This window comes from Aspergillus tubingensis, assembly GCF_013340325.1.
Source record: "Aspergillus tubingensis WU-2223L DNA, scaffold_3, whole genome shotgun sequence".
Taxonomy (NCBI): domain Eukaryota; kingdom Fungi; phylum Ascomycota; class Eurotiomycetes; order Eurotiales; family Aspergillaceae; genus Aspergillus; species Aspergillus tubingensis.
The window spans coordinates 854,630-876,893 of NW_023336277.1; the positions used below are offsets into that span (position 1 = coordinate 854,630).

General features: G+C 49.4%; 10 protein-coding genes and 2 non-coding genes across 12 annotated transcripts; 5 read left to right on the top strand and 7 right to left on the bottom strand.

Annotated features, from left to right (window-relative positions):
• Positions 1 to 440: 440 nt before the first annotated feature.
• Positions 441 to 512, top strand: AtWU_t35. The gene has a single exon. It is a non-coding gene; the product is annotated as a tRNA-Ala (tRNA).
• A 194-nt stretch (positions 513 to 706) lies between these two features.
• Positions 707 to 1,255, top strand: AtWU_01499 (similar to An12g07300; the record flags this gene model as incomplete). Its single annotated transcript, XM_035496613.1, has 1 exon — positions 707 to 1,255. One exon carries the CDS (start codon positions 707 to 709, stop codon positions 1,253 to 1,255), a length of 549 nt encoding a protein of 182 aa, XP_035352506.1.
• Positions 1,256 to 3,934: 2,679 nt separating this feature from the next.
• On the bottom strand, positions 3,935 to 4,366 carry AtWU_01500 (uncharacterized protein; the record flags this gene model as incomplete). Its single annotated transcript, XM_035496614.1, has 3 exons — positions 3,935 to 3,990; positions 4,058 to 4,234; positions 4,306 to 4,366. 3 exons carry the CDS (start codon positions 4,364 to 4,366, stop codon positions 3,935 to 3,937), a joined length of 294 nt encoding a protein of 97 aa, XP_035352507.1.
• Positions 4,367 to 6,137: 1,771 nt separating this feature from the next.
• On the bottom strand, positions 6,138 to 6,253 carry AtWU_r2. Its single transcript, XR_004775199.1, has one exon. It is a non-coding gene; the product is annotated as a 5S ribosomal RNA (ribosomal RNA).
• Positions 6,254 to 6,918: 665 nt separating this feature from the next.
• Positions 6,919 to 8,795, top strand: AtWU_01501 (GMC family oxidoreductase; the record flags this gene model as incomplete). Its single annotated transcript, XM_035496615.1, has 2 exons — positions 6,919 to 7,146; positions 7,215 to 8,795. The coding sequence occupies 2 exons, from the start codon at positions 6,919 to 6,921 to the stop codon at positions 8,793 to 8,795; spliced, it is 1,809 nt and encodes a 602-aa protein (XP_035352508.1).
• Positions 8,796 to 9,040: 245 nt separating this feature from the next.
• Positions 9,041 to 10,105, bottom strand: AtWU_01502 (uncharacterized protein; the record flags this gene model as incomplete). Its single annotated transcript, XM_035496616.1, has 1 exon — positions 9,041 to 10,105. One exon carries the CDS (start codon positions 10,103 to 10,105, stop codon positions 9,041 to 9,043), a length of 1,065 nt encoding a protein of 354 aa, XP_035352509.1.
• A 404-nt stretch (positions 10,106 to 10,509) lies between these two features.
• AtWU_01503 (alpha/beta hydrolase) lies at positions 10,510 to 11,296 on the bottom strand (the record flags this gene model as incomplete). The annotated part of the gene is made up of 2 exons (XM_035496617.1): positions 10,510 to 10,836; positions 10,895 to 11,296. 2 exons carry the CDS (start codon positions 11,294 to 11,296, stop codon positions 10,510 to 10,512), a joined length of 729 nt encoding a protein of 242 aa, XP_035352510.1.
• A 600-nt stretch (positions 11,297 to 11,896) lies between these two features.
• AtWU_01504 (amidohydrolase) lies at positions 11,897 to 15,015 on the top strand (the record flags this gene model as incomplete). Its single annotated transcript, XM_035496618.1, has 6 exons — positions 11,897 to 13,089; positions 13,136 to 13,253; positions 13,311 to 13,348; positions 13,399 to 14,240; positions 14,298 to 14,527; positions 14,587 to 15,015. The coding sequence occupies 6 exons, from the start codon at positions 11,897 to 11,899 to the stop codon at positions 15,013 to 15,015; spliced, it is 2,850 nt and encodes a 949-aa protein (XP_035352511.1).
• A 1,168-nt stretch (positions 15,016 to 16,183) lies between these two features.
• AtWU_01505 (N-acyl homoserine lactonase AttM) lies at positions 16,184 to 16,975 on the bottom strand (the record flags this gene model as incomplete). The annotated part of the gene is made up of 3 exons (XM_035496619.1): positions 16,184 to 16,433; positions 16,476 to 16,826; positions 16,884 to 16,975. 3 exons carry the CDS (start codon positions 16,973 to 16,975, stop codon positions 16,184 to 16,186), a joined length of 693 nt encoding a protein of 230 aa, XP_035352512.1.
• Positions 16,976 to 17,586: 611 nt separating this feature from the next.
• AtWU_01506 (S-adenosyl-L-methionine-dependent methyltransferase) lies at positions 17,587 to 18,281 on the bottom strand (the record flags this gene model as incomplete). Its single annotated transcript, XM_035496620.1, has 2 exons — positions 17,587 to 17,903; positions 17,963 to 18,281. The coding sequence occupies 2 exons, from the start codon at positions 18,279 to 18,281 to the stop codon at positions 17,587 to 17,589; spliced, it is 636 nt and encodes a 211-aa protein (XP_035352513.1).
• Positions 18,282 to 18,353: 72 nt separating this feature from the next.
• Positions 18,354 to 19,039, bottom strand: AtWU_01507 (uncharacterized protein; the record flags this gene model as incomplete). Its single annotated transcript, XM_035496621.1, has 4 exons — positions 18,354 to 18,402; positions 18,481 to 18,604; positions 18,673 to 18,789; positions 18,880 to 19,039. 4 exons carry the CDS (start codon positions 19,037 to 19,039, stop codon positions 18,354 to 18,356), a joined length of 450 nt encoding a protein of 149 aa, XP_035352514.1.
• A 708-nt stretch (positions 19,040 to 19,747) lies between these two features.
• On the top strand, positions 19,748 to 21,813 carry AtWU_01508 (cytochrome P450; the record flags this gene model as incomplete). The annotated part of the gene is made up of 8 exons (XM_035496622.1): positions 19,748 to 20,101; positions 20,180 to 20,545; positions 20,616 to 20,854; positions 20,926 to 21,003; positions 21,071 to 21,078; positions 21,165 to 21,526; positions 21,582 to 21,671; positions 21,721 to 21,813. 8 exons carry the CDS (start codon positions 19,748 to 19,750, stop codon positions 21,811 to 21,813), a joined length of 1,590 nt encoding a protein of 529 aa, XP_035352515.1.
• Positions 21,814 to 22,264: the final 451 nt, after the last annotated feature.

Consider the following 22,264-nt stretch of genomic DNA (forward strand, 5'->3'; position numbering starts at 1 on the left):
TCAGCAGGAACAATACAACGGTTGTTATAGACTATTTCCATTGATTGTTGGCAGTAAAGGTTGAAATTGTCTCCTCTGAGCATCGCCTGGTAAGGTGTAGCGTGATCAATCAATCTGTTATGCAGTACTACTAGTAGTACGAGTAGTCCTATGAACATCCGGCTAAAATATATAATCGCCGCACAAGTGCGGATATCAACCATTGAGTCAGTGATTCCACCCGAATCAAGCTCAATCACAGTACCAATAGGTCATCAAAAGATCTCTAGCTAGTAAGTTATTAGCTGGGGTGTAAATCACATCATTATGTTCTGGTAGCGACGTTGAACCAACTCGTGGTCCAAGACACCGGACCGCTACTGACGAATAATGGCATCCGTGCAAAGAGTGCTTTTAGCTCCCCTCATATAACGAAACATATTTTGCATCTTTCATCAAATGGGGCTGTGGTTTAGTGGTATAATATTCCCTTAGCATGGGAGAGGTCCGGGGTTCGATTCCCCGCAGCTCCATTTTTTCTTTTTCTTTTTTTTCCCTTTACCCGTTTCCCAACCACCTCCATCTCAGTGCCTACACAGCAGATAGTACATACACTATACCAATCTCGTTCTAGACAAGCCATCCCTCATCACCCCAAATTAAACACTCCACCCATCTCCAACCCACCTTCACCCCCTTCATCCACCACTCTCACCTCGGCACCACCATGCCCTCCCAAACAGCCTTCATCTCCGGCCCTATCAACACTGGCCCCAACGAGGCCTACTTCCACTCACACTACCCACCCCTCCTCACCGCCGCCATCGCCCGCAACGACTCCTTCGTCCTCGGCCCACTCCCCTACGGCGTCGACTCCGACGCCCTCTCCTACCTCCTGCAGTACCCCGTCTCCCCGACGAAAATCACCGTATTCGTGACCTCGCAGGAAGACGGTCTCTGGGGATTGCAGTTGCGTGCGTTAGGGGTCAATATACATGTTGTCGAGGGAAATAGTACCCGTGATCGGGACGCCGCTATGACTGCCGCCAGTACGTATGATATTCTGAGGATTAGGCCGGAGGAGGAGGCGAGGGAGGTGTATGGGGAGTTGTGTAAGGAGAGGTATGTGACGAATACGGAGAGGAATTGGAGGAGGAGGAGGGGTATGGGAGAGGATGAGAAGGTGGAGGCGGAGGTGATTAATGGGGATGTTAGGGCTGGGTTGGGTGTGAAGGAGAAGAAGAGGAGGTTTCTGGGGAAGGCTTTGGGAAGGTGAGAAGTGTCGAGTGTTGTATTTGTTTGTTTATGTAGATGCTGGAGTTGTGTGTGGATGGGTTGGAATGGTGACACAGGAGATGATGTTGTACTACCACTTGCTAGCCCTAATACCGGAGATTAAGCCCAGTCTTGACACAATTTCTCTACAATGTCTCAGTGATCGGTCCTAGAGGTGCAAATGTAGGACTGGCCAATTGAGACCATGTCGTGTTCACCGGTGGAAGCCATCTGCCCACCCAGGAGGAGAAGGGCGGGTGCACCTTCGCACGCTCCTGCTCCAATTCCTTCTACAAAGTCCACGAAGCTAATTGGCCATGCGCCACAACCCACCCCTTCACACATTCCCGTCCATGCATATCCAGGCTGACAGTCTGGCGGAAGGTTCGATCTACCAAGCAGGCCATTTGATTCACGGCTGCGGCCTTGAGTTGCATAGTCACATCACGAAAGTTATCAGTGACATCACTGGGTTTTGGGATGCAAGCAAAGACCCATTCAAGTTTCTCATGCGCGAAGTAATCGATGACGTGTGGAAGCAATCGTTTTCCGTGGTATTCTGAGAGCACCTTGTGCCCACTATGCAGCAGTATCAGACTCAGTCATTGTGCAATTACATAAAACTCAATAAGTCGTAGTCTTTTCTTGTGATGGGGTGAGTAATGAAGTACTAAGAAAATGGGAGGAGTTCCAACGCTTCTTACAGATTAGACCTCATGCGGGCAAGTTCAAGACTCAGATTAGAAGAGCCTATCTTGGACAAACTTACGAAGCCAAGCTCAGGAGGGAGGAGGTTGTTTGCAAGAGGACTCCATGCCTGCCTGAAGAGGAGATAGTAAGACATCAGGATACTGGATCTCACCTGTCTTGTAAGGCCTCTTGTAATAATAACGGTAGTGATTGGAGCTCAAGTAGTCGCGTTAATGGTCGCCACTTCCCAGACATCGGCTAGCTGTAGGAAGCCCGGTACAATGATGTCCATATCCCAGCCTGGTCATGTTAGCCGCGCATGAGCTGCAACCGACTGGCAAAAGATCTACTGTGATAATTGGCCCGATAACGAGGCCCGTGCATCTCGGAATTGTCAATTCTTTAATCCGTGCCCGGAGCCATCGATGCAGACGCGTCTTACGGCACGTCAAATCCCCGGCTCGAGCCAGTACGAGTTTGCACACGACTACAGACGCTGATAGCTGGTTAGTGGTGATGTGAGGGTGATCTCTAGCCCAGTAGAGAAGAGCCCGGAAGTTCTGAAGCGCAAACTGTAGGACTTGCAGTGCATGCTAGACTCCCAATGTATCTTAGGGGCCAAACAGTGGAGAGTATTATTGTGTATTGCGTATCAACGGGTAGTTGGCGACCCATCAGCGGTGGGACGACCCATGACTGAATAGTGGACGGAGTGGATGTACTCACGTAGTGGATAGAGTGGGCGCAGTAGATGTAATGGGCTTGGTGGATGTAGTGGATCGCCAGTGGATCTGGGATGAAGCTTTAGAGTTTGGGACGCGGAAGGATCACACGGGCCGCAGCGGTGTCAAGAGTAGCTGCACTGACTGGTGGGTCTGTTGGAGACTGGAGCTCTACTATTCCATGGATCATGAGGCTGGTCGTACAACCGTACAAGGCGAGATGCATGCATACGTGTCTGCATGCAGGTCACCTAACCAAGGATCCAACCATGTTGCAGAGACATGTCGCACATATTGCTGTATTGGAGAGGTTTAGCCCTCCCACATTGCCAAATTTGAGCCTCCCTAGTGGGATCCGTATCGGTCTTATACACGAGGATCGTTCTTCTCGGATGAGCCAATCGACTGATAATAACAGTGTTGCACGTTGTACGAATCTCAAAGAGCCCAGGCAGTTTGGTTACCGAAGTAGAATTACTCAGGTTGCTTGGCGGAATCCTTTTGGTCTGGAACGTTTCGCAGCATGATGAATATATCGGGCCTGTACTGCGGAACAGGCGTAATAGGCGCTTCACCGGCAGACTGAATTCAAGAATGCCAGTTTAGCCCAATGACAGAAAAATTATTGCCATCTGCTAAAGAAACGCTTGAATACAAGCGAAGAAGGAATATGACGGTGCTTACTAAGCACTTCGAATGTCCTCAACTATCACTACTTAGTCAAGTATCCTGAGATTAACTTAAGCCACTGTCAGTATTCTAAGGTTTTGAGGGGTCAACATATCTGCTGGAAGAAGCTACCTAGAAATAACTACCACAAAGGCCAAAAAGGCCATCATTACCCGCAGAACCTGCGGGACCTTACCATTCCACAAGCATACTGAGGTACATCCTAGGGGAGGGTGGGCAGACTATCCTAGTAAGAAATATATTTCGAACAGTAGCTATGCTCTCTTTCATCTCTCTTGTTATCTGTGGTGTCTCCGGGGAGAGAAGTTATGCTAGCCAAATTATCAAGCTAGCTCAGACCTTCAAGTAAATGGCACAAAGAATTCGCGGTGAATTTGATATAGCCTGCAACAGCTTGGTACATGTACATGATACTAATGCAAATTGTGTATCCGGCGAAGTACACTTAGCCACTTTCCACTCTTTCTTCCGGCGCTGCTTCCTTCTTTCTGCTGGACTAATTGTATGCCCTGCGACTGCACCAGGCTGAGCACAACTTTCACTAAGCGGAGGCCAGACCTCATCGACTCAACGTGCACTTAAGGCCCGGACCGACAGTGATCAGTTGCTAGGCACCAGTCCCACGTCGCGTCATCTGAGTAAGGGTTAGTACCACGTAACAATTGATTGAGGCAAGAAGGGTGGCAAAGGGCATTTCTTACCAGTGTACGAGCAACAACATCTCTTGAGACCCCCAAGACTACATTTGTCACCGTCGCCGCAATCACTAGTCCTCATTTGATAGGGGCGGGAATCATCCTGTATCCAACACTCTTCTGGAGAACACATAGGATCTGTCCCCAGCCAGTAGCAATTGACAGAGATATTGTCGCCGCCGTCTATGGTACTAATCAGTTATGTCACCGTCGAACCATTATTCAAGAGGGGTAGGAGTGGTGACTGAACGTACCCTCTTGTGCCAGACCGGAGCCAGCGGACAGCATAGCGACCAAGAGATAGTTGAAGTGCATGACGGATAATAAGAATCAGTCTTGGGCAATATGAACTTTATAATCGAGGGCTCAGAAAAAGTTATACTCGGAGTATCACTTGTTTAGAGAGTAAAGGGTTTGGTAGTCTCTACTTATATTGCTATTATTGAAAAGAGACTTTCGGTGAGAAAGCCTGTTACAGTTGCTTGATGCAACATAGCTTTGGAGTATGTAACGCGATCGAGTATGGAATACAATAGTGACGTAGGATAAAACGTTCAGATTGAACTGCTGGAGAGCACAACTTCTGGGTATATCGCTGAAGAAATTCAATGTCGAAAAACTTAATAAGAAGCTTGTGGGGTCTTGCCCCAAATTTGAAAATGGCTATGTAACAGTATAAAGACTATTGGTAAGCGGTCAGATGAGATTAGAAGAACTTTATCGCTTTCTATTAGAGTAACTGTCAGGCTAGAAAATCTTCACGCTCCACTTCCGTACGGCTAAAACACTAGTAGTTAACAATTTTCATTAACTCGCTGCTAGTGTAGTATATTTTATCATTTAGGTAGATCAATTATAGATTAAGCTGTTTATTCTTGATCCCATCCTGCTTCGCTATAGAAAGGCCAGACTCGCAGATTTCCATTACCCCATATATATTAACCGCAGAAATTACCAGACTAGAGTCTAGTGATCAGACAGGATCATTTGGAGAGCGGAACCCCCGGAAAAGTGGCATAAGGCGGTATTAGGAGTCATGAGGTCATGGATAGCATTTCCTCGCGTCCCGCAGTGAATATTAGGTAGAGGCTTCTCTGACAGCTACTGATTCTTAATCTTCAGTAGGCCACTTCTATCACACTTGAGAAACTATAGATTTTCCCAGGAACATTCTTTAGTAGATAGGCTTTCTGCCCAGACAATTCTATCCCACCGCTAGATACATTGTGTAACTAACTTATTTTACACAGCAATCGCAGATCTCTAAGGGAGAAAGAGCAAACAATAATAAAAAGGATGATGAATTTACGAAAGCGAATGGATGCAAATATTGTGAAAGCAATCTACTGGAGAGTCAGAACCTGTACTATACCATTGCGTTTAAGGGGCAAATTCTTTCCTACTTCGAAAAGCTAATTCTCTGGGCCAACTGCTGAAGGATTGGAATGCTCAAGACAAGCGGCTTGTAAGCTCACTACAATTGAATAAATAGTAGGTTGCTAAAAGAAGAGGAATGTCTTTTTGGGGTTACACTACCCAAGCTTACTTGAAGCTGAAATCTTATGATCAAGCCAATTATTTCAGACTGGGGCAGGTTTCCATGCGCTACAAACCCAACATAGATCATACAAGCTTTAGCAATACTTAATGTGTGCCCCAAATCAGTTACCCACTACAGCAGATAAATTCTCGCCCTGGACTATCGTGGAGACAGCAGAAAGCCAACATCTTGTGATCTCCCGATGTCCCAAAAGATCGTCGTTCACCAAGCGGGAGGATTACCCGAGTTGCTTCGATTGGTGGAACAGCTGAGTTGAAAGATGACGCGGTCTTACGCACCACCAGTAAACATTGCATGCTGCCCTCTATTTCTCGTACTGGTAGAATACATATTTCTTCTGATCTTAAGGGGGCCTTTGCGTTTCTGTTGCCAATCAGAAGCGTTGGTTGATTGTAGAGCCATACATTGGTCAAGCTTCTCTTCGCAAAATCTAATCTCATTTACTGCAATATCCTATGTTACTGTTGCAACAAAACAATGACACCCCAAGTTCACTTGATAGCATCATGCAAAATAAAGATCAAAAACATACAACAGAAGGGATTCGCTGGTGGTCACCCACCCAACTACTAACCTCCCGGCGTGTGGCTTAAGTACGGCTGAGCGGACGGGAAGCCCTGTTTTCCACACCCTATGGTCGTATGTGCTTAATTTGTCTATTGAGAGGAAGATAATAAGCCTTCATCTATTCAAATAACAGGAATAACTGCCAACACAATGTTTGTGCGGCTACACAACCCGAGTTAAGCTGACCCCGCGTATTTCCGTATCCCGACCGGGCCAATTTGTTCATGTCGAACGAACATAAAAGCAAGCAATCCTCTATGCATGTAGCAAACATGTATCGCCAAGAACTAATGCGGACCCCAAACCAGCTCTCCATTCCAGCAAACGGAGGGTGGGGAAGCTTGGAGCTGGCAGCCATCAGGATATTCAGTGAGGCTGACCTGGCGCGACGATATCATGCTAGATAATATGTGTATAAGACATTCCTCATACTGAGCCGCTGTGGAAATAGTGCATCCTGATATCGTGAAGTGTCGTTGTTCAGCATGCGGCAGGATTACACGAACTGTTTCGATTGGTGGGTGGACGGGGTGTAAGACGATCTTACCATCGAGGATCCATAAAGCCTCACATGCTGCTTTCTTCACTCTATTTCTCGGGTTAAGAATATAAATGTCTGGCGAGAGCCAGCTTTCTGCAGCCATTCAGGATTATTATCATAAAGCCTTACATACTTCACCCTTCCTCCGCAAACCTCCTTGCGTATAACGCCGCATCTACTACCTAAAAGCTACGACCAATGACTTCCTCTCCCATCACACCTTCGGAGGCAGACTATGTGATCATCGGCGGAGGAACATCAGGTCTTGTACTCGCTGCTCGATTGTCCGAGTGTGACTCCAACCGGTCGGTTATTGTCCTCGAAGCTGGGAAAAACCTGATTGATGATCCTCGGGTCCAAACACCCGCTCTTTGGACCACCCTGATGGGCTCTGAAGCAGACTGGCAGTTTCAGTCAACGCCTCAGGTATGATTAAGCTGGTGCCCACATATATTCAACACAAGCCATTCCCGAACGCTGACCGAGTGAGTTAGGCTGCACTCAACAACCGAGTCATTAAGGAAACACAAGGCAGGGTTCTCGGAGGTTCATCAGCTATCAATGGACAGGCCTTCATTGCGCCCACAAAGGCGGGAATTGATGCATGGGACAAATTGGGCGCGACCGGTTGGACATGGGAAAATCTTGCTCCTTATTATAAGAAGGTGACTACGCTGCAGCTGCCGGATGAGGACACTCGCGGCCATATCGGCGTGAGCTGGGTTGATCCTGAGGTCAACGGCAACTCAGGTCCCATCAAAGTCTCTTTTCCTGCTGTGAAGGAAAGCCCTCTGGCCAAAGCCTGGGTTGATACTTTCCAGGAAATGGGGTATGGCTGTACGGCAGATCCGTTTTCGGGTGTATCCACTGGCGGCTATTCCAACTTGGCATCAGTCGACTATGAGAAGAAGCAGCGGAGTTATGCCGCGACTGGATATGGTCTGCCAGCTATGGAGTGGCCTAATGTCCGGATTATCACTGAGGCTACTGTTCAACGGATCCTGTTTTCTACTAAGGAATCCGGGGCCACGGCAACTGGAGCAGAAGCCAGAATTGATGGACAAATTGTCACTATCAAAGCTAGGAAAGAAGTCATTCTGACCGCCGGAGCCCTCAATACCCCCAAACTCCTGGAACTTTCAGGCATCGGAAACAGGCAGATTCTCGACCAGTGTTCCATACCTGTCATCGTGGAGAACCGGAACGTGGGAGAAAACCTCCAAGATCATCTCATGACCGGGATCAGTTTCGAAGTGAAGCCAGGGATTTCAACCGGGGACCCGCTGCTACGACAAGAGCCCGAGGCAATCAAAACTGCCTTCCAACTCTACTCTGAGCAAAAAGCAGGACCCATGACAATTGGGGGAGTCCAATCCTCCGCATACATGCCACTGACAGAATACTCAGGGCAACCAGAAGCCAGAGTAGCCTATTTCGACAGCTTCCCACCAGACTTGAACGAGCGCGACCAAGTCATCCGTGACATTTACGCGCAAGAACATGAACCCACCTGTCAGATGTTCATGTTCCTTGCACAGGCGAACCTCCACGAATCTGGCAAGAGTTTCGTAGGGCAGAAACATCTACCAGGAAATTTTCTGAGTCTGGGAATCATCCAGACCTTACCTTTCTCGCGCGGAGCGGTCCACATCGCGTCAGCGGATCCAACGGTGTCACCAATAATCGAACCTCGCTACTTTTCAAATCCTTTAGATATGGATCTAATGGCGCGAAACCTTCTAAGTCTTGAGAGACTTCACAGCGTCAAGCCTATCGCAGATTATCTGGTGGAGGGCGGACGTCGGAACCATCCGGATGCATTCCTGACGGATCTGGAGTCAGCAAAGAAGTATCTGCGGGATACTGCTACTACGAGCTATCACTTGAGTGGTACAGCGGCTATGCTTCCACAGGAAAAAGGGGGAGTGGTGGATGAGAATCTTCGGGTGTATGGAACTACGAATTTGCGGGTGTGTGATGCGAGTATCTTCCCCCTTATGACGACTGCGAATCCTATGTCGACTGTGTATGCGGTGGCGGAGAGAGCGGCGGACATTATTAAGGCTGGGCAGTAGGCAGTGGTTAAATATGGTGAGACTAGCTCGGTGCCATTTTTGATACATACTCCAAAACAACAAGCTCGCATGTGTCATGAGCAATAAGCATATATATCACTCCCTCTGCATTTACTAAACAAAATACACCATCTCAATCTACCTGGTAGCCTGTTCGCAGGCGATTTTAGATTCCTCACACGCGATCAGACAGCGAAACAAAGAATACCGCAAATCAGCACAAGCCGCACGCACATAATCCACAACTACCCCACGGCAACTCCCCACCCCGGCAACAAATACCTCGCCAGAAACGGTGCCTGCGTGGTAAAATGTGGAAACCTCCCATTCTCCACGGCCCTCAACCGATTCGAAAACGTAGGCGGTCTCTCCCCGACCCACCCCCTAGCCCTATACTCATCGACAATACGAAACCTCAAATTCTTCGCATTCGCCGCAGCAATATCATACCACCATTCGGCCCCCTGCACGATCTGAAATGTGAGAATCACAATACTCCCATCCTCCGCTGCGCGCTTATAAGCATCTACATATTCCGGCCCCAGTTCCAGTGCCATCGACACGGGTGGCAGATCTCCCCACATGATCATCCACCACTTTAGATCCAGATCACAGGTCACGTAATCGAAGAGGAGGCCCATTGTGACGCCTCCGCCGTCTTCGAGGTTGTTAGTGGGAGAAGACGAAGGCTCGGGTGGTTCGGAGTCCTTTGGGTTCTGTTGGACGTATCTCTCCAGATCCATCACGTCTTTCAATGTACCTGGGATGCGGTATCGATCAAAGGTTTTGCCCCGGGCCCAGGACCAGACGCGGAGGACTGGGATGTGGGGTGCGGGTGGTTGCTGGGTGAGCATGCGACGCCAGGATGCCTCGGGGTACAGGTACGCCTTACGGCGCAAGGGATATTTTTGGAGAGGGAGCTCGGAGTAGAAGACTTCTGCTCGGGTGAGGTCGTCCTTGACGGGGTGGCTCCACGCGTTCTCATTGCCGACGTACTGCATTGGGAGGAAGTGAGGCGGGTAGCAGTCTCGCGGTTTAACGAGGTCGTTTTTGATGGTACCTGGGAAGAACGGGGGAAAATGTTTGATCAGGAGGGGGTTGTAGATGATGTCTTCTTTGGGCCATTGGGCTGGGGCGAAGAAAAGGGCTTGCTGGAGGGATGGAGATTGCTGAATTAGAGAGGCCCAGGCGGTGCAGACGCGTTGGGAGAAGAGGAGGGTGTGGATGTCTAGGTGGATGAGGATGCGTTCGAGGATTTCGGGGATGAGGAGGGAACGATGAGGGGGTGGTGAGGGTGTTTCTGGTGCCATTGTGGTGGCAGTGATTGTGATTGTGATGACGATGAGGATGAGATGGGGTACTTATGCAGGGTTCGGAGGTTTATGGAGGTCGGAATTGCACAAAGGTGCAATGCCCTACCGGGCTGAGAGTATCGAGGGAAAGGGGTATTATATATTCCGCCAGAGAGTAGAGATAGCCAGTAGTAGTAGATTTGTGCAGGATATTAAGTGTGAATGAGTAATGAGAAGACTAAACCAAGCAACTAAGCCGTTAGCTTCATGCAGGAAGACAGGCGCGGACGGGCTCCGGCAATGGGACCACCCGCCACGATGTGATTCTCAACGCTCGAACCCCTCATTTCAAGGGAAGCAGGATGCAGATGGAAGGACTCGGTCAATCGAATTGGCTGCTCTTTAAATTAATTATATTACTCTCATGCATGTCTCTTCACAAACTCCACAACCTGATCCGGCACCACCAGCCACGGCGTATGTCCCGTCTTAACCTTGTCTGTCTCGAACGTGGCTCCCTTGGCTCGGGCCTTTTCAACCATTCCTTCTTGTGCAAACAATGGGATTGCTCGATCATCTTCACACAGCAGATAGGCAGATGGAATTCGCAGGTACGCTGCACTTGTGGCAGGGCTATTTTTGGTCGCCCATGCATGGGGTCGCAATGTCTCGGCCCATTTCTGGCCATCGGGAACATCGTGGAAAAACAGCTTGAAGGGATCGTCAGGCAGCACGGTGCCATTCTCCACCTACACCACATTAGAATCACTTTATCGAGATACAAATAAGAGAGAAAGCTATACTCACATCCCGAACATACCAATCCGGCGGCACCCCGCCAAATGCCCCAATTAAACTCTCACCAACCTCCGGAATAAACGCAGAGAGGTAGATGAGCTTCACCACGCCACCTGGTTTACCCGCTTCTTGGCGCTCCGTCTTGCTGAGTCCATCGAGGGCACTGCTGACGGGGAGACCAGACCAGCTGTGCAGGACAATTGCAACGTCGTTTCCGGCATCGCATTCTTTTTCGACGACACTGCGGACGGCAGTAATATCGGGTTGGAGGTCTTTGACTTCATTGGCTTGCTCGATAGAGGGGAAGGCCACGGTGCGACAGGTATATTCGGGAAGTCTCTCGATGAGTGGGCCGTATGCTACTGGTGAGTACCAGGCACCGGCACAGAAGACCAGGGTTGGGTTGGACATATTGCGATCGTGCAGAGGTAAAATAGATGATGCTTAATTCTACTTCGTGAGAAGGGAGGAGCCCTTAATAAATGGTAGCGATTCAAGAAATGGCCCCCAATTATTTCGTGTATGAAGCAAGGCTCAAGATCGAATGATAGGTTGGCTCGTTAAAATATTGCCAGATGGGTCTTAGGCTTCATTGATCCGCTGTCAGCACTAGATGTAATGGGATTGTTCGTTGGTGGTCGATGAGACGGTGAAGCGGGAAGACATGCCAAGAGCTTCATCCGTCGCGGCTTACAGGGACGAAGGCAGCATTCGGTAGGCCACGCGCTACTTTCCGGTTATTGTCTGAAATAGAGACAAATATTAGGCTTCGTAAACACATGGCAGAAGAATGAGAAACTTTTGGATCCAGTGTCAACCACCAATTGCACTATGCCCTAAGTGGACAGGACAGATAGAGATAAGAAATGCGGCCGGACCCACTGGACAGATACGCTGACGTCGTACCGGGTTGCAGTCACGCAAGGGTCGACCGACTACCTCTCACCCCGCGATAGCTGTCACTTCTTCCCTTCGACAATTCCGATTCATTGTGCGGCAGTGGGCTTGACAATGGCTGTCAAGGAGGAAACGTTTATCCCGATGTATCGGACCTCGTCCTCTGGACGACCACGAGGCCGCACGATAAGACAATGGCAACTACCAATCTGTGCGGGCATCTGTGCCGCGGCAATTCTGCTGGTCGGAGCCAATCCAAGAGAACTGCTATTGCCAACCAGTGCAACCACACATCATGAATTCTACACTGGACTGCAACAATGCTACGACGCTGAACGTCAACTGCATGTGCCAGATGCTGGGGACAGCTCAAGACAGAATAATCCCCGATGGAACCCGATCTCCGGACAGGCCACTCCGGTTGTTCTACAAAACGCAACCCTCTTTGATGGCGAATCGACGCTCCCAGACGCCGTAGACATCGTCTTCGAGGCTGGTGTTATCACCTCAATTGTTTCCACTGGCTCAGGTGATGCTCCGCCCGCGAACGCAAACATTATCGATGTCCATGGCAAACATGTCACTCCGGGCCTAGTGGATATGCACTCTCACCACCTGGTAATGCCATTTCCTCAAGTGGTAGCAACGAGCGACGTGAACGAGAAGTCGCTCGGACCAATTACTCATTTCGTGCGCGCAATCGACGGCTTCACGCCGTCCGATCCAACCATCAAGATCATCGCATCGGGCGGAGTCACCTCCTCGCTAGTTCTACCCGGCTCAGCAAACATCGTCGGCGGCGAGGCCTACCCTGTCAAGAACCTGCCCTTTTCAGGTGAATACGGCGAACCCGTAATCGAGGAATTGCTCCTGGAGCACGGTATCCCAGAGCAAGACCGCCAGCGGTATCTTAAGATGGCGTGTGGTGAAAACCCAAAACGCAATTACCAGCACACCCGGATGGGACTTGCTTGGCTCTTGAGGGAGAAGCTTGCAGAGGCGCAGGAATTAGAGCAGCGCCAGGCTGCTTGGTGTCGCGGAGCGTTGGAGATCGAACACACCAGGTTTGACCGAGCTCGGCATATAACGCGCTTCCTTGAACAACAAGGGCGGCGACCGGAGTCATTCGAGTTGGATACTTTCGTGGCCTTGATCAGGGGAGAGCTCAATGTGAATGTTCATTGTTATACACCCGAGGATTTGGAGCGCATGCTGGCTGTACTCCATGAGTTTGGTATCCATCCTCGGGCTTTCCATCATGCATTGGAAGCATGGCAGGTGCCTGAGCTGCTGAAGCGTTTGGAGCCGTGAGTATGTTATCTGTATATGTGTGGCGGTACTAATTGGATGCAGGAATATCACGGTTGCTACATTCGCGGACAATGCGCTGTACAAGGCCGAGGCCTATGAAGCAAATCTGCGCGCAGGGAAGATACTTAACGACCACGGAGTGCGGGTTGCTTATAAATCGGTATGGGAGCAATCTACTGAACTGTATAGATACAAAATGATACTGATATCAATATAGGATCATACCGGGGAAGAGAACTATGCCAAATACCTTCTGTCAGTTGCGCCCCAACATCTCTCCCGACAGGCTACTAATGATGTGATAGCGACCAAGCCTCTATCGCTCACTCATTCGGCTTACCGGCCGATAAGGCTTTACAGTCAGTCACGTTAGTACCAGCCCAATCAATGCAGCAAGACCACCGCATCGGATACGTCCGTCCAGGTTACGACGCCGACATCGTCATATGGGATAGCCATCCGCTCCAAGTCGGGGCCACGGCTGTCGAGGTTTTCATTGACGGACGTGCGCTGTTACAGAAGGGAGACACTGCAGAGGAATCTTTGGCTGCCGGCTTCGATGATCTGCAACGTGTACCCGAGACGCGACCGGTGGTAGATGTCGACCAGCGAATCAACGTCTGCTCGAAGCCACGTCTTGTGTTTACCGGTATTCAGAAAGCACTTATCGGCAGCCCACATCTTGATCAAGTGGCCGAGGATCTAGTCCTCGTGCTAGAGGACAACAAAGTTTCGTGCCTCGGTGCGAAACAGACATGCATAAGAGGCGAGGACGATGGGGTCACCGAAGTAGCCCTAAAAAATGGCTACATTACTCCCGGGCTGATTGCCTTTGGCAATGACCTTGGGATTCAAGCAATTTCATCCGAAGAGTCGACAGGCGACGGATCAAGCGGTGCAACTGGCGATCTTTTGAACGAAGGAAAGAGCGTCCACTTTGCCAAATATGGAGCTCATTTACATGGGGTTGCATTTGACAGAGCGAGGATTGGAGGAGTTACTAAAGCGATTACTCCGCCGCATGGTAGTGGACTTATCAAGGGTGTCAGTGTAGGGTTGCGAACTGATCCTAACGCGACGATATTAGATGGAGGAGTTTGGAGGGACGATGTGGCGCTTCATTTCTCGGTTGGACAGGGGGCCAAGGGTGAGTACATTGGTGTTCAGCGATGTATAAGGACAAGGGCCTAACAAATATGACCAGACGGAGATACCTCAACTGTTGCTTCCGAAATCCAAATCCTGCGCCAGATACTGAAGGAGGGCGGTAAGAGCGACGCAGAGCAGCACAGCGTATATGCACAGGCTGCAAATGGCTCTCTTCCACTGGTGGTTGAGACATACAACGAGGACGACATCTCTCAATTGATTCTGGTCAAACGAGAGTTTCCTTCCGTCAATCTAATTATATACGGTGGCCATGGTGCTGCTCTAGTAAGCCAGCCTTTATTTCTATCCCAGTCAATGTCAATATAACTTACACCCTACGTTAGGTCGCCAAACCCCTAGCTGAAGCAGGCATCCCAGTCATCCTAACCGGCAACCTCGGGGCTCCTGATAAGTGGGAAAAGAAGAATGCGCTTCCAGGGCCTCCGCTCAGCGATAGCTCAGCCGAGGTATTGATTGAAGCAGGTGTGCAGCTTGGTTTAGCACTGCGGGGTGATTCCAGACTCCATGGGCTAGCGCGGGAGGCGCGCTGGGCGGCTAAGCAAGCTGGACTGAGTGATAAGGAGGCTGTCGCGCTTGTATCGTCCAACATTGAGCGGATTCTGAGACTTGACTCCGATGCCAATGGTACCCAAGAGTACACAGGTGATTTGGTGTTGTGGGATGGAAACCCGTTGCGCGGAGAAGGGTCGGTTGTAGTTGCTGTGCGTGAGGGCGGAGAAGTTGTGGATTGCTGGCCAGATTCCGGAAATTGATTCCATTGAAGTCGATGTACCCATAGAGCATAGCCTAGTTTGACGCAGAAGTACCTGCAGATAGTATCGGCGAATATATGCAACCGCCAATAGTTTATCAGGAAATCGCAGCTAGGTATAGGGGTTAACACGAATAGTGGAATATATGAGAACAGCGTTGGATCAATATGTTCCAGATGATTTATGTGATTTGGGAGCTTGACTTGACGGCGAAGGCTAGAGACATTGTCGCAAGGCCATCAATTTCGCGCAGGATAATGAAAATCGTGCTGTTGCAGGGCTATTGCGGATATCTGGCAGCGAAGCAGGCCGAGTTCTCCGAGTAACATATAACAAGATGGTTAAGATGGGTTTCATTGGGTCTTTCAAATAGGACTTTCGTGGCCATTGATATTACGACGACGAGATATATGTCAACAAATTTGAAAGGCGAGTAAATTAGAGTTGTCATATACCTTTCGGGTCTAGCTGAGATCAAAATCATGAGAATGGCAAATGAATGCCCGAAATTGGAAAATGAAGTCTTCTAACTACTGAGAGAAGATAGTTAACTGTAAAATAAACTCAAGGTTACGCTGAGAAACCTATATGCTAAAAGTATGCATTGCATGACCCATGAATGTGGGAGATAAACTCAATAGATACTTCAACTAATGCATATAACACCTCCACTGAAGATGGTAACTTAATTACCCACATACAAATTAACCCGTCAGAAAGAGTGCATGTAGAGAAATTGAAAGAACACCTACTTGTATCAACCATCATCTACATGCTGCATCTCACGACAAAACAACCACCTCGTATCCTCGCCCACTCCCCTAGCCTTCCAATAATTGACGCGCTCAGGAGCAATGGCAACTGACCGTGCAAAGAGTCGAGGTGCGCCAGCCATACCAGAACGTTATCCAACGCATCAAACTTCTGAATCTTCGCGACTGTTTCCACTGCAGCTAGATGGTTGCCGCGCATCGGTCCTCGAGCAACCTGAAAGAAGGGTTTACGGGGATTCTGCCACGACGCAATTTACTCCAACAGATCCCCTAGACAGCTTCCATAGTTGTCTACTTGAAGTTGGGAATCATGGCAGTTCCCCTCTGCCTCTGCTTGGGGCCGCGGCAGCGGCAAATGTGGCGATGGCCTTAGCACACCCGCATGATGGCAGGCATCAGCGCGCGTCCATGAAGACAAAGGTGGGTGGGTTAGCGGTTGTGCGAGCGAGGCCACACAAGTGGCCCGTAGCGTGACCGGGAGCATCGAGAAGGTAGAAGGAGCCGTCATCGAAGTAGTCGGCGGCGTTGAAGGGGCCGACGCGCAAGGGGTTGTCGTGGTCAAAGTGGATCCCGCGGACAGAGCGATCGGCAGCGTCGCTGTCCAGCACAAGGCCATCCGGGTTGGATGTGTGTCCAGGCCATGAACTGCATTCAACACCCGGTCAGACGATGAGCTCGGTTGTAGACGGGAATCGCGACGGGTCACCCGTGTGGTCGAAGTGAGGGTGTGACCAGACGACGGCTTCAATGTCGGAGGAGGGAATGCCTAGTACATTGTGATTGTCCGCGGGGTCATGCAAGATGTCGACGACGTCGCGCGTGCAGTCACTCACGACCGTTGCTTTGATTGCTCGAACGGTCTTGGGTGTATATTTCTCCCAGTCAGTGCGGACGCCAAGGTAGAAGATGATGTGGCGGTCTTCATGCGAGATTAGGAAACAGTAGATAGGGGTCTGAGGGCTTTTGAATCCATGCAGGGTGGGCTTCCATAATGCCCCTGGTAGGAGGTAAAGGCGCGTGTTACTAGTTCTGTCGTAGCTGAGCTCATATTTAGATGTATATCTGAAAGCAGAGGTCAGGGATGGCTTAGCTTACGTGTTAAGTATGCAGACATCGACAGTGAAAGGGGAGGCTGGAAGGGGATAGTCCGGGGGAGAATTAGGGCGGAATTCGGATTTTTTTTCCATGATGGCTGGCTCATATGGAGAGGAGGAGAGACATAGGAGCTGAAAAGGGGGGGTGGGGGGATAAAGTAGCATCAGTTAGCAAGGCAAGGGATGAGGTACCATGCAAGACATGGCAGGACGAGCGAGAAGCGATTGCCCTCACTCCTCTGCCCTAAGTGGTCTATTAATTGTTATCCATGATCAGTGTCATTACCCGCCATCCTCCACAGTGCATTGTTGCCTGCTACGCAGTGCAACAATAATCATTGCATCATCCAATGCCTCATTTCGATTTCTGCATTCTTTTATTTCAATTTCATGCTACGTTGTGGTTTAATTTTCGATCTATCTCTATCTCGGTGACTCTTCCTTTTCGATTTATTCCTTCTTCTTTTTCATTTTCTTTCTTCTTCTTCCTCTTCTCAATCATGGCCATTCTGTTTCAGACATACAGCGGAGAACATCGCAACTCTAAGTAGCGCTTGGGTTATTTGCTGCCACTCCCAACCATAAATAATAAATGTAAAATTCCACTTGTGAATGTCCATTTTATTGGTTTGAAATTAGACAGAAAGGAGGAGATGTTTTCCAACCCAACGGCACAAAAAGCACGAATAGAAAATTTATCAAACTCAATCTGCTATGACAGCCTCAATGATTGCTTGTGCAGCCAAAGGGGACTGCCATACTTTTACCACCCGATGTCCCACGGAGGATAGCAAGTCCCGCCACTGCGTCTCGGTGCGCTCGACCCCGGCTAACAGGGCCATCATGGTAAGATCGTACGCAGTTGCATGTGGATGGGCGTCTTTCACTGGCATCACATGGTCATGAACGAGCAGCCTACTATACCCGGGCTTCATAGCATCTCGGATCATCTTTAGAATCTGCCGCGCCGGCTCATCCGACCAATCATGCAGAACAGCGTGCACATAATATATACGAGATCCTGTAGGAGCCCACCCTCAGTATTGTCTTTAAGCTTTCACAGCTAGAAGGGTTACCTACCTAGAACTGGTTGAGGCAGGAAGAAGTCGTGAGCCATTTTGTTCACCGGGTCGGGACATTTGGCGAGTTTAACCACTGCCGGTAAGTCCTGAAGGTAGAGTCGCTGTGCGGTCTCTGGATAGACCTGGCGGAACTTTTCGATATCGTGGCCGATGTTTCCTCCCACGTCGACCACCAATGGCCCATTGGGATCTGATCCGTTCATGAAATGTTCGGCTGGGATGATTTCCAGCCAGCCGGCTTGATGAGCCATCACCCCGCCCATGACATGGTTGAATGATGCTCCTTCCCGCGGATGGCTGGTGAAGTAGTCAAACATGTTGCCCCGATAGTCCTTGGCGTATTGGAAAGCCACATCTTTGGGATCGGTGGGATTCTTATAACCAGTCTTCTACAGGAACTCGGGGGTCTTGTGGAGGATGAGGATGCCGACATCAAATCTTGTGTCGTCAGCATGAGTCCAGCGCAGTGGAACGATCAGAGCGGGGGATTTTGGTTTCACTCAGCCATATACTCACAGATAAGAGATCCATTCCCCGAAAACAGGTTGCAAAAGAGAAAGAGAAAAGGTTGTCGGCTTGAATACCCCGGCTGTAGGCTCAATCAGAATGTGGTTTGTAGCCAGGTGACGTAAAATTCGGCCTGATCAGATTGTACCCGTTAGAACATTTGCACAAGCCCGATTTCTTTATTGAGGACTTTAAACTGACCAAGAAGGTCCCGATCGCAGTTGACCAGAGCAGTCAACTCATCCCCACTTCGCGCTTCATCGCCATTGGCATGCCATTTCTCGAACAACTGGAGGTCTTTGACTACCTTTAAGCTCGCTGATAATGCTGGCTTTGGTTGCTCGGACTAATTAGTTTTCTCGTTGTTGACGATATCACTACTATGGCCGGGACTTGCCTCGCCCATACACATCCTCGCTATTCTCTCCCAAGGGGTCTCAAGTCGGCTGACTAGCGCATATGCGGCCAAGAGAGCCTTAATGCGATCGCTCTCCGCATCGAAAGAATTGGCACTGATGGCGTTCAATGTCCCAAGAACATCATTTGGTGGGCTAGTGGATTTGGCCATGATGAAGATGTTGGATACGGACTGTTGATTCATAGATCATGCTGCAAATTAACCTACTACATCTCAACTATTAGACAAACGGTTGCCCCTCGACGCTGGGCTGCCAGCTTGAAGAGGCGAGGAGATGGGAGCGTATGTCTGCCCCACTGCATGCAGGAAATGTTGTGCATGTAGCCTGGTGTGACATGCAGTGCCCGTGTCAGAGATCACCTGCCAAGACACAAATAGTTTGTGTACTCGGTGAAGGGGGTTGTTTCACCGCCAGAGCTGGGCATGTCAGGGGTCTAGTTAAAACACATATCATAACTGACCACTTTAGGATGTCTCAACCCTGCATGCACCATCGGGGTTGATCAACAGAGTTGCAGCTGTCTTTTTAAGTCATGATCTTCGCCTGTGATACTGTAAATCGTGGTCTACCCGGGGAATTACCAGATACTGCGCAAAGACTGGTCATTCCCTGAGAGGAGAGGGGGAACGTCCCAAAGCCGAGTAACTTCCTGATGACGGTTGAAAATAGGAAGAATATGTCTGAAATTGGTCAAAGTGGGTGCCTGAAAACTTATTGTATCCTATCTGATGTCATGACTAAACATACAGGCAGGATAAAAAAACAACGAAGGCCAAATCTGCTCGCACACGACCGTTATCGTTTGGTTATTCTACACACAGTATACCGGGAATTCCCAACACTGGAGTTCAAACACAATGGAGACCTTTAATGAGATCCCTGCACTGAATGCTATCCTTGCAAGATGGCAGCAGCTCACCGCAGCAACTACCGGATGGTGGCTACTGTGGGCAGGAGGCCTCACGCTCATCCTGGGCCTTCTTCAACTTGCCCGAACATGGTGGTCGCTGAGGCACATCCCTGGCCCATTTCTCGCCAGCATATCCAACCTGCCTCGTGTATGGTGGCAAATAACCGGTCGCGCACATCTTTACCATCAAGCCGCGCACGCAAAGTATGGGGATGTCGTCCGCATTGGACCCCGCATGGTTTCCTTTAGCAACCCCGAAGCTATTCCTACCGTCTATCCTGTTCGGCCCGGTTTTCCCAAGGTTGGTTTGTCCACGATCAACTTCTCCTTTTCTTTACCCCCTAATCGGCAATCGAGGTTAAACTAAGGATTGTCCCAGGGTGATCTTTACTCTGCTTTGCGTCCTTATACAAGCGAACGAGGCCCCATATACCTAGTATTCAACACCCAGGATGAGTCAATGCATAAGCTAATCAAGAGCCCAATCGCGCCACTCTTCTCACTCTCCAGTGTAGTTCAATTTGAAGGTCTAGTGGATGAAGTGCTTGCAGTTCTGTCTAAGCAGTTGGATGAGCGCTTCGTGGCCACAGGTGAGACATTCGACTGCGCCGATTGGCTACATTTTTTCTCATTTGATGTCATGGGGACCCTGTCATTTTCAAAGCAGTATGGCGCTCTTGAGCAAGGTCGTGATGTGAATGGTATGCTGAGCGAGGTCTATCGGTTCTTCCAGCTAGCAGCACCGGTGCGTCTTGCCCTAAAGTCTGGACATCATAACGAACAAAGATTGATGATGATGATGGTTCATATTGCAGATGACACAAATAACCTGGCTTGACCCAATCCTGTACAAAAATCGCTTGGTGCACACCCTTCGAAAGCTACAGAAAAAGACACCGTCAATGTCCATTCTAGACTTTGCAAGCAGGGCTATTAAGGAGCGGATCGCTAAGGAAGACAACGGCAAGGAGGATCCCAACTTCCCACCTCGCAGAAAGGATTTCTTGGACCGTTTCCTCGAGATCCACAGCCAGAGTTCAAAACTTCCACCATGGTATGACCCCTCCCCCCCAAATAATTCTTGGGCATGGTAAGAGCATTTCCTGATGCGGATAATGCTCATAGGGCTTCTACAGCATGGACCTTTTCTAATATCATCGCTGGCTCCGACTCTGTTGGGACGGTAATGAAGACTGCCGTGTGGTGAGTGAAATTGTCTTCTTTAGCATAGTATTATGTGACGCTAAACCAGAGATTAACACTTGGGTAGTGAGTTCGGTCCCCATGACCCCTGAGAGGAGGTGAAGATTGCAATTATTTTGCTCGTAAGAGAGGATAGAGACTGTCCCACTGACACAAAACAGTTAACCTTCTTTCTCACCCCGATTCCCTCGAAAAGCTGCAACGCGAACTCGACGGAGCGAACCTGACCAGGCCATACCCGCTCTGGGAACAAGTTCGTGATTTGCCATATCTGGACGCTTGTATCCAGGAAGCTGCACGTGTGCATCCCCCATTCGCTCTTCCCTTTGAACGGGTTACTCCTCGAGGTGGTGTGACGGTACTCGGTCATTATTTGCCCGAAGGAACTAACGTAGGAGGTAATGCTTACGTCGTCAATCGTCACAAAGGCACCTTTGGGCCAGATGTGGAGGTTTGGAGGCCAGAGAGATGGCTTGAAGGAGACGAGAGCCACAGAAAGACACTGGAGAAGAGCCTACTCACGGTATGTACGGTGCCTTTACGGTGTTAGCGATGATAAAAAAGTAACTGGACTATAGTTCGGCGCCGGAAGACGCGTGTGTCTGGGTAAGCAGATTGGGATTGTGGAATTGAAAAAGCTTCTACCATTTCTGTTCGTGAATTACGAGGTAGGAAGCCGCATCATCCACGTTTTTGAGTGCAAGCTAAAAACTATAGTTACAACTGGTGGAGCCTTTGCCATTCAAATGGGAGAATTGTTTTTTTTCCAAGCACCGAGGCTTTACTTGCCGGATCAAAAGACGGGAGTAAGGGAAAATCACGAAAGGTGCTGATACGAAGGACGACGAAAGACATTGATGACAGGAAGCTTAGATAACTGGGCTACGACCACTGAATTTTGCTGTTATTTTCATGCATATTTGCAGATTAGAGAATAATTTGGTAACCTCAAGAGAATGAGAATGCTACAAGTTTGTCTGCTGAGATACTACTCAAACACCGGTCACTTGTGATCCACGAAAGCCGCCCCTGGTAGAAACTAATGGAGATAAGATGTGACACGAGTTGAACGCAGGAAAGAGTTACACACAAGCCACGTACCAGAAATTGTATTGCATATAATGCGTGGTCATAACAGCCCTATCAACCGGTCCTTGCATTTACATGAACGAGAACAGTTGCTGGTAAATGGGTGGATGCCTAATCTCCCTGCTCCTTCTCCTTACTCGTTGGTGTCATTACCCCTCACTCCATCAAGGCT